The sequence below is a fragment of the Pan paniscus genome, chromosome 18 (assembly GCF_029289425.2).
Source record: "Pan paniscus chromosome 18, NHGRI_mPanPan1-v2.0_pri, whole genome shotgun sequence".
Lineage (NCBI taxonomy): Eukaryota > Metazoa > Chordata > Mammalia > Primates > Hominidae > Pan > Pan paniscus.
The window spans coordinates 81,352,456-81,363,077 of NC_073267.2; the positions used below are offsets into that span (position 1 = coordinate 81,352,456).

The 10,622-nt window shown below is 43.2% G+C and overlaps 1 protein-coding gene across 3 annotated transcripts in view; it reads left to right on the forward strand.

Moving 5' to 3' along the window:
* Positions 1 to 5,181, forward strand: part of ZFHX3 (zinc finger homeobox 3) — a 272,637-nt gene extending 267,456 nt beyond the window's left edge. For all 3 annotated transcript variants that reach the window (XM_034940594.3, XM_008954876.5, XM_034940595.3), the window contains exon 10: positions 3,276 to 5,181. In XM_034940594.3, coding sequence (XP_034796485.3) covers positions 3,276 to 4,942 — 1,667 coding nt within the window. In that variant the 3' untranslated portion in view covers positions 4,943 to 5,181. The remainder of the gene's footprint in view (positions 1 to 3,275) is intronic.
* Positions 5,182 to 10,622: the final 5,441 nt, after the last annotated feature.

Sequence of the window (10,622 nt, forward strand, 5' to 3'; positions counted from 1 at the left end):
CATACATATTTGTTGCTCTTATAGTCTCACTTAATAGGGAGTTTTGCAGTTCTTCCTACGTACTTCTCTTGTTTCTCCTTCTCTGTCCTCACATCTTCTCTGGATCCAGCCATCTTTGCTAAATTGGGCCTTCACCTCCAGGGTCCTGTTAGGCTTAGACATAAGTCTGCAAATTCCCCCCACAATGGCCTGAATTGATTAGTTCCAGTTCACCAAAGGAGAACCCCTCCTAATGCTACCTTGCCTTCAAAATGTGTCCCTGTTCCCAGGGGTTAAAGCAGCTGTGCTGCTTCCCACAGGAATCTTAGTTTCTGGTTGAATTATTCCACATTTTACACTTTGAGTGGTGTTTTACCAAACATAAGGCTACTGCATTCCTGGTCCCCATTTCTTATTCAAAGAGAATAAGAAAAGAAAGCATTAAGACATAGAAGTTGTTGCTTATATGTGTTGACAAGTCATGTCACAGAAAGCCAGCTAGACATAAGCCAGGAAAACAAACTATGGAAAATAGAGAAGCATTTAATTACCCCTGCAGCCCAGGACCCTGGCAGAGGGGCTTGGGAAGGCTTAACACATCACAGTAATGTGAAAGAAAGTAGAATCAGAATGTATGATTTATTCCGCTTGTTTTACAGATGAGAAATCTGAGGGCCAGAGAGGTCAAGACCATTCAACAAGCTAGGGTAGGAGCCAGAGCTCCCATCCAGGCCTCTGGGCTCCCAGGTGCTATGTGCTCCTTCCACAACACCCAATATGAGCCAGTCAGTCAACAGGTATATGTTTAGTGCTACTCAAGTTCTGACCACTTAGAGTGGACTCGAGATAGAAAGATAAGCTCTTATTTATTCAGGGCAGCAGACATGCCCCAGTTATCATCACCTGACCGTAACATAGTTCTCAAAAACACTGGATCTGGAATGGGAGGGAAGGAACAAACTTGTGTTTATTAAACATCTATTATATGTCAGGCCCAATGCTAAGCTTTTTCTATCAATGTGGTCTTTCATTTAATCCTCATAACCATCTGTTATGGAAAGCTGAAGTTCCAAGAGTTCAACCGAAAGTCCCAGGGTCACACGTCTGATGTGTGTGACCATAATCCCACAGGGTCAGTGTGACTCCAGAGTTGTAGGAGTAAGTCTAGGGGGGATGAAGTACCTTGCCTGATTCTGATCTTACAGATCAGAAAAAGGATGTCACAGAGTTGTGAGTGTGTTGAGCTACTGTGTCTAGCATGGCTAGTGCAAGGCTTGGTAAATAGTAGAGATTCGTAAACGTTTCTTAAAATTTGAACCTCTTATGTAGACCATCAGTTGAAGACACACAGTTTAAGGCTTTTTGACCTGAATCTTTCTCCTAGAAGTCTGGAGCCATGGGGATGGGGAAATCTCTAAATATTCCTTCCTTGCCCCACTGAGAGCAGACCCATTGCCTAGTGGAGACAGAGCCATGTCCCAGGTTTAGAACTCATAATCTACTCTGTCTTGTTTGTGCCAGTTTAACCAACAAGTCTTTACTAAGCTTTTCTGAGTAGAGTCACACATATCTTCTCTGGTGTCTTATGTGCACTGAGGACACTGCATGATGAGATGCTGAAGGAACCTTTCTCCTTGGCTATCCAGTATTAACAGCTGTTTGTCTGGGATTGGCAATCTGAAGCAGTCTTGTTCTTTTCGTCTGAAATCTGAGGGTTTTGATGGTGAACACTACCATGATAGCCAGAAATCTGCAGTCTTCCCCCAAGTCTGGGCTTCAGAGTGCTTTTTCTTGCTTTTTTTTCCTCAGTGTCACGTTATGGAACTCCTTCCCCAGCTTTCCAGCAGGTGAGGTCCAGATGAAGTAAGATTTTGATTTTGCATTTTGGTGTCCTCTGAAGAGATGTATATACCATCAAGTTTCTTGGATATGGTGAATATAGAGGTGTTCTGAGAGCTGTTGCCTGTGGGATCCTCCTCTTTGTTTTCTCAGCTTTTCATCATCCAGCACACACTGCACCCCACCCCCATGCTGTCCTTACCTACTATCTTGCTAGTCTCAACACACCTGAAGCTTGGAGTACCATCCGTAGCAACACCCTCTTGCATAACCTTGGACCTGGTGACTCAAACCAGGAGATAACTATGGGTCAGGGAGGGTATTAGGCTCTCGGGTTGGTGAAGGCATTGCAGGGAGTGGTGGTAGATTAGGGGTATGATCAAGGATGGGATTCTAGTCCATGAGGGCCTGGTGATATGGTCAGACCTTTGCTATCCATAGGCAGTGGTGCTTCGGGTAGGTTGTGATGTCTTGGGAATTGGTGTCAGTATCTTGGGCTATTCCACTTCTGACATGGCTTTTCTCCTTTTCCTGCGGTTGTTTCTCAACCATCTACAGTCCCACTGTCCCTCCTGTGTATCATTCAAACAGGGGCAGGAAAAGAAGATGGTCGTTTCTCCAGCGGATTCCAGATTCCTATTCCTAGGCGGTTATACTGTTGAGTAGACTTGTTGAAGCAGGTCAGCTGGACCAAGGCATGGAAGCAATTTTCCCTGAATGGATTGTTCTTATTTCTTCCCAGGCCCTTCCTCCACACTTTCCTATTCATCTTCTTCTCTCTACCCTCCGAAAGCATCCAGTCAACTGCAGCAACAGAGGTCAGAGAGGAGGAACACATGTAGAGCCTGTTTTGTTTTTGTTCATGTGGCCGTGCTAGCTTTCTTGCCTTTGTTCTCTCTTCTCCTGTTGCCGCTCTCCTCCAGATAACTTCTCTGGGGACCTCGTGGCCATACTATTTTTGTGATGAAGGCCTTTGGTGCAAATGGGCCCCAGCTAGAAACAGCTAGCTTTGGGGCCTCTAGACTAATTGCAGTTGGGCAGAGTGAATGGTAGCTGGGAGTACTTGGCAAAGAAAATGTGAACTAGCGGGTGTGGCACATTGGGCAGGAAGGTGTTGGAAGTTGTTTGGCTGGAAGGGGAAGTATGGGAGCTAACCCAGGACTGAATCTTCATTAGAATACAAGGTTGTCCAGCCCTGAGCCTGGTGGGATACGTCTGGAAGTTGTTTGGCTGAAAGGGGAAGTATGGGAGCTGACCTAGGACTGAGTCCTCATTAGAATACAAGGTTGTCCAGCTCTGAGCCTGGTGGGATACTTCTGTTGGAAATGTTCGTTTTGAGAGGATCCTTCAAGCCTTGACATCTCAAACTGTGTGCCAGTGACACTGGTAAAACGTCTTGAGCTTCAGCCCTACCCCTGCCCAGACTGACCGGTGATTTCTGTCTCCATTCCTTTCAGCTTTAACGTCTCCTAAGCCGAACTTGATGGGTCTGCCCAGCACAACTGTTCCTTCCCCTGGCCTCCCCACTTCTGGATTACCAAATAAACCGTCGTCAGCGTCGCTGAGCTCCCCAACCCCAGCACAAGCCACCATGGCCATGGGCCCTCAGCAACCCCCCCAGCAGCAGCAGCAGCCACAGGTGCAGCAGCCTCCCCCGCCGCCAGCAGCCCAGCCGCCACCCACACCACAGCTCCCACTGCAACAGCAGCAGCAACGCAAGGACAAAGACAGTGAGAAAGTAAAGGAGAAGGAAAAGGCACACAAAGGGAAAGGGGAACCCCTGCCTGTCCCCAAGAAGGAGAAAGGAGAGGCCCCCACGGCAACTGCAGCCACGATCTCAGCCCCGCTGCCCACCATGGAGTATGCGGTAGACCCTGCACAGCTGCAGGCCCTGCAGGCCGCGTTGACTTCGGACCCCACAGCATTGCTCACAAGCCAGTTCCTTCCTTACTTTGTACCAGGCTTTTCTCCTTATTATGCTCCCCAGATCCCTGGCGCCCTGCAGAGCGGGTACCTGCAGCCTATGTATGGCATGGAAGGCCTGTTCCCCTACAGCCCTGCGCTGTCGCAGGCCCTGATGGGGCTGTCCCCAGGCTCCCTACTGCAGCAGTACCAGCAATACCAGCAGAGTCTGCAGGAGGCAATTCAGCAGCAGCAGCAGCGGCAACTACAGCAGCAGCAGCAGCAAAAAGTGCAGCAGCAGCAGCCCAAAGCAAGCCAAACCCCAGTCCCCCCGGGGGCTGCTTCCCCAGACAAAGACCCTGCCAAAGAATCCCCCAAACCAGAAGAACAGAAAAACACTCCCCGTGAGGTGTCCCCCCTCCTGCCGAAACTCCCTGAAGAGCCAGAAGCAGAAAGCAAAAGTGCGGACTCCCTCTACGACCCCTTCATTGTTCCAAAGGTGCAGTACAAGTTGGTCTGCCGCAAGTGCCAGGCGGGCTTCGGCGACGAGGAGGCAGCGAGGAGCCACCTGAAGTCCCTCTGCTTCTTCGGCCAGTCTGTGGTGAACCTGCAAGAGATGGTGCTTCACGTCCCCACCGGCGGCGGCGGCGGCGGCGGCAGTGGCGGCGGCGGCAGTGGCGGCGGCGGCGGCTCGTACCACTGCCTGGCGTGCGAGAGCGCGCTCTGTGGGGAGGAAGCTCTGAGTCAACATCTCGAGTCGGCCTTGCACAAACACAGAACAATCACGAGAGCAGCAAGAAACGCCAAAGAGCACCCTAGTTTATTACCTCACTCTGCCTGCTTCCCCGATCCTAGCACCGCATCTACCTCGCAGTCTGCCGCTCACTCAAACGACAGCCCCCCTCCCCCGTCGGCCGCCGCCCCCTCCTCCGCTTCCCCCCACGCCTCCAGGAAGTCTTGGCCGCAAGTGGTCTCCCGGGCTTCGGCAGCGAAGCCCCCTTCTTTTCCTCCTCTCTCCTCATCTTCAACGGTTACCTCAAGTTCATGCAGCACCTCAGGGGTTCAGCCCTCGATGCCAACAGACGACTATTCGGAGGAGTCTGACACGGATCTCAGCCAAAAGTCCGACGGACCGGCGAGCCCGGTGGAGGGTCCCAAAGACCCCAGCTGCCCCAAGGACAGTGGTCTGACCAGTGTAGGAACGGACACCTTCAGATTGTAAGCTTTGAAGATGAACAATACAAACAAATGAATTTAAATACAAAAATTAATAACAAACCAATTTCAAAAATAGACTAACTGCAATTCCAAAGCTTCTAACCAAAAAACAAAAAAAAAAAAAAAAAAAGGAAAAAAAAGAAAAAGCGTGGGTTGTTTTCCCATATACCTATCTATGCCGGTGATTTTACATTCTTGTCTTTTTCTTTTCTTTTAATATTAAAAAAAAAAAAAAAAAAAAAAGCCCTAACCCTGTTACATTGTGTCCTTTTGAAGGTACTATTGGTCTGGGAAACAGAAGTCCGCAGGGCCTCCCTAATGTCTTTGGAGCTTAAACCCCTTGTATATTTGCCCCTTTTCAATAAACGCCCCACGCTGATAGCACAGAGGAGCCCGGCATGCACTGTATGGGAAAGCAGTCCACCTTGTTACAGTTTTAAATTTCTTGCTATCTTAGCATTCAGATACCAATGGCTTGCTAAAAGAAAAAAAGAAATGTAATGTCTTTTTATTCTCAGGTCAATCGCTCACACTTTGTTCTGTTTTCAGAATCATTGTTTTATATATTATTATTTTTTCAGTTTTTTTTTTTTGTTCCAGAAAAGATTTTTTGTTTTGTTAATTTAAAAATGGGCAGAAAGTATTCAAGAAAAACAATGTGAACTGCTTTAGCTTTCTGGGGATTTTTAAGGATAGCTTTTCTGCTGAAGCCAATTTCAAGGGGAAAAGTTAAGCACTCCCACTTTCAGAAAAAAAAAAAAATAACCCACACACACAAAGAGTGTTGAGGACTTGTAGCTTAAAAAAAATAAGTTTTAAAAACTGACTTTCTGTATTTATGATAGATATGACCATTTTTGGTGTTGAGTAGATTGTTGCATTGGAAATGAACTGAAGCAGTATGGTAGATTTAAAAGGAAAAAAAAAAAAAACCTTTTGTGTACATTTAGCTTTTTGTATGGTCCAGCTGACAGCTCCTCATTTGATGTTGTCCTGTTCATTCCTAGCAGATGATAGATTGCAATCCGTTGATTCGCCTAAGCTTTTCTCCCCCTTTGTCCCTGAATTCCACTTTCTCTTTCCTTCTCCCACCTCCCGTCCTATAATCTCCCACTTAAGGTAGCTGCCTTCATTTCTTAGAGGGAGCTGCAGAATTATTTTATAAAACTAAAGAAAGAATTTCAAGGGATTCTAGGGGTCATTAGGATCCTCACAGATTATTTTTGGTTGGGGAGTTGAAACTTTTTAAAGGCATATAATTCTAGTTACCTGTGTCCGTTAGCTTTGTGCATTTATTTTTTATTTATCCTTCTTTTGGCTTTTCTTTGTTCCCCTTCTTTTCCTCCTTGTTTGGTAGGAGCTTCAAATATTCTTTTTTTTTTCTATACTAAAGGATTTGTTTCCATTTGTGTAATTGGCTGTGTACTTTTCTTTTCTAAAAACAGTTTTTGGTTAGGGATTTGGTTTTTGGTTTTGTGTTTGTTTGTTTTTTCTTTCCTCTCTCAGAAAAAAAAAATTCATGCTTTAAATAAAATCCAAAGACACACCCTTTCACTGCTGATGCAGAAAAAAGGGAAAGGGTTCTTGTTACTTGAGAATTTGTTTCTGATTTAAACAAACAAGACTTAGTTTAATAAAAGAAAGAGAAAAACAAAAGATTCCCAGGTTGTTATGTGCTTCTTCTGCAAGCAGAGAGGCAAATGTTAATGACAATTCCATATACCAAAAGACACATTTTTTTACTTCAAAGTTTTGTCCTTGTGTTAGGCAGTCTGAGCAGCGAGTGATCCAGAGCGCAGCCAACAAAGCAGCAGATAGCAATGTACAGAAAGCAAAAAAGGAACTGTATGTGAGGCACTTGTTTCTGTTAATATCCATATTCCTGTAACACACACCCTTTCTCATGTAAAAAGAAAAATAAATAAATGGTCTGAACTTTGAAAACTTTGTGCTGCTAAAACATAGATTTTTGGAGACAAATAAATAGATGCTTTGCTGTTTCACTTTCATAGCTAAACATCAACAGAAACCATCTCCCCTTGCCCCCAAAGTGTGAAATCCTTCTTCCCTTCGTTTTCTTCCTTATGTTTCAAAAGGGAACTTTGAAGACTGTGAATGCAGGTTCCATTGGTCACCTTTCGGGCTTCTTTCCCCAGTGCTGAAGCCACTCATCGACTTTGCAAAAGACTGGAGCATTCCAAGATCTGAAAATGGATTTTTTTTCTTTTTTAGCCGGGACTATTTTATTTTTATGAATTTGTTTTTAGTTTAATGAAATAGTAGATCCTGAAATGTTGTACATATTTCTAACTAGGCTGATGCACAGTGCAAATTCCTTTTTTAATTGTTTTTTTTTAAGTAGAAATACTAAAGAAAGAATACCATCTAACTATTCATACCAGTATCCAGTTGTAGCATAAGGTGTCAAAAGCAAGTACGCAAAACATTTACTGTTTTAACAAGCTATTTCCTTTTAACAAGAAATCTTGTATTTCTTCCTGTGTTTGAGATGAACATTTTTAAATTTTAAAGTTGTACAGTTTTTTGTTTTCCATTATTTTATCTTGTTTGTAACTCTATGAAATATATATATATATATTTTTTGCCATTTAACTGTTGTATGTTACTCTGTGTCTGTACCATATAGAAAAAAAATTGTTTTTGTTTTTGGTTCTCTATGTGATATCAGTTAACAATTTAACACTAGCTTTACCTGTCAAATTCTGCTAGGTCTGCTCTGAAGACGTTGTTTTTAAAAATGATATTGCTTGGTAATAGTGCAATTTCTATCCTTTTCCCTCCCCCCTCAACTTTAAGTTCTTTTCTTTATAATTTTGCTGCCCCCTCCCTGATGGTTTGGGTTTTTGTTTTTGTTTTTTTTCATGGAGCTACTATGCCATCCTCCCTCTGTGAGGCAGAGTGACTGTCAGTGTTTTGTTATGCCATGCCTTGAGCTGTGGGTGTTTGGCGACAATAAGGTGGTTGAATAGATTGGCTGAGCACGCTTCCACCCACCTAGTGTTCTCTCAGAGGGGTTATGTGATTGTTTCAACCTGGAGTGGGTTGCACCCTTAATGCTTTCCTCTACAACTAAACCGCCCACATATATGTTCATTGAAAAAAGTAAGAATAATTCTCAGCACTAACCCAGAAGTAGCAAAGCAGTCAGTGATGGTGAACATTAGAGGTCAAACATGAGTTAGATGTTTGTGGGCTGACAGCCATCGTGGCTATGACCAGTACTATTTACAAAGCATGAATTCACTACAATGCTCAACTGTTTGTTTAGCTTTATCTCACTTGGGGAATTTATTCCTGTCTGCTGCATTGTAAGTAGCTGGGTAGGATATATTTCCACTTGCTTTTTAAATTAGTTCTTCACCTCCATTGACACTCGTTTTTTGGTTTTCTCCCTATAGTGTGGGTTGGTGCTAGACACCAGTCTGACCCACGGAATGGGAGTTATTTCATCCATCTTTCCTCCATCCTTCCAAAAACCACATATCTACACAAGGAAAAATTTAATACATCTAGGAATTTTTTTTTTAATTACAAGCTATTTAAAGAGATGAATGTGGCCAAAGTTTTACACAATTGAAAATAAAGTAAAACAGACGGCATGTGTTTAAACCTGAGTTTATCAGGCATGGCAGGAAGTTGCAGGAGAGAGAGGCAGTGACCCAAGCCAGTGCACTTGATGTTCATGGACATATATTTTTTTTAAATAATAAATTAAAACATTTTAAATAGAAGCATAAATTGAGTTGTTTGTTGGCGCTGAGATACTGCCCACTGTGAAACAAAGCTTTGACTAGTTTTTTGTTTGTTTACTTTCTTCAGGGGGGAGGGGGGCAAGTTTGGGTAGGAAAGAAAGCATAAATGAACGTGACCCTGAGGTGAAGAGGTATATGAACAGCCTTTGCAATGTACAAAAAGAAAAAAAAAACAAAAAACAACAAAAAAAATAGAGCAAGTGAAACCAAAAATGATGTTCTTGGTGTTTTTCTATAATGTAGTCTTGTTAGCTTTTTTGTTACTGTAACAATGCTGATCTCGAACTGTACCAAAATACATGGAGACTAACAAACAGAACCACATGGAACTTTCAAACTGAAAAAAAAATTTGTCACAAAAACTTTGTTGTCATAGTTAAGTTGATTGTAGATGGTAATTGAATATACTCCTTTGAAAATATTTCATCAAGTATGTTTCCTGCTCATTGTGATACATTAAAAAAAAATATGAGCAAAAGCTCCTGTCTCTGTTACCAGATTTGTGCACATGCATGTGTGTGTGCAGGAGAGAGAGGCTGATGGCTGGCAAAGTATAAATGTGAATACCTTGAGGTTGTGTGTGCAGGGAGTACTTATCCCAAGGTACAAAAGGATGTACAGGAGCCCTTTAGTGTTTCTAAAGACGCTTGTATTTCCCATCTCCTGGGGCTCATGAATGTCAGAAGTTTGGGCCATGATGCCGTCTGCGTTACTTCATTGGGAGGGGTGAGCCTGATATCTTGGACGATATTTGGCCCTAGAGTGCCCTAATAGCAACTAGATTTTTAATTCAAATATTTATATGAAAGTTTTTGATGCTTGACACAATTGCAGGCAAAAAAGTTTTACTGATTGATAGCCATGAGAAAGGTAGGTTCAACTTTTTTGAAATGGGAATTGGATCTAGTGTTTATGACAGAAAGATATGAACGGTAAGTTGAACTAAGTGGATAACTGACTACATTTACCTGTCCTAGCAAAAGACTTTTCTAAACCTCTGTTAGAGCAGAACTTGAGAGGCCCAGTCTGCACAACAGCAGTATCAGTAATGTCTGCATACAAGAGATGATTCAGTCCTCTTACAAAAACCCTCCCCTACCACAGCAAATGCTTGAACTTCATTAATAAGGAATGCCTCCAAGATCAGGCCTGAAGACCTCCCATTCATCTCTAATTTATAGCCACAGCTAATAAATACTTTACTTTACTTTTAAAACTTTAGCGGGTGGGCCTAGATGACATTGCAGACTGGCTATGTCCTTGCAAGGTCTACAGCACCTGCCCTCCGTCAAAAGGAGTATTTTCTTCCCCAGGAGTTGAGCTACAAAATCCTCTTCTATTGGCTCAGACAGCCATTTTTCTTAGTTTCTGCAGCAGGCATTCAAAAAGTAGTGACCCTATTAACTCAAATTTTAAAAGAATTCTACAACTGACACTGGCATTACTAGTGCTCAGGGAGGAAAGGTGGTTCCCTGGCCAGCGCTGGAACCTCTATGCCAAACAGGTATTGTCACTGTCCCTAATGAAATCCAGTCTTTCCCCAAGCGTTGTACCTTTCTTTTTGGTGTTCCTGCAGAAGTGGATGGCTTCAATCTCGGTATGTTTTCTTGACACCCAGTTAACGTTGCTGATCTCTCTTCCCACCCTGTGAAAAGGTACAGTGGGATAAAACTTGTTGAGACCCAAAGCCACGTCTGCCTTTCTAAACTATAATTATTTTAGGATCTGGCAGGATTGCATTGAAACATTTTAAATGGAACTAGTTTTGCAGAGAGGTTTTGCTGCTTCAGCTCTTTGGAGGAAGGTGACTACAATTCAAATTCTCCTACAGATAAATTTCTAACAAGAAAATAAGACAAAACTTTATTGATGGTTGAGCCCTTTGTATCAGAGAATCTCTGAACACCTAAG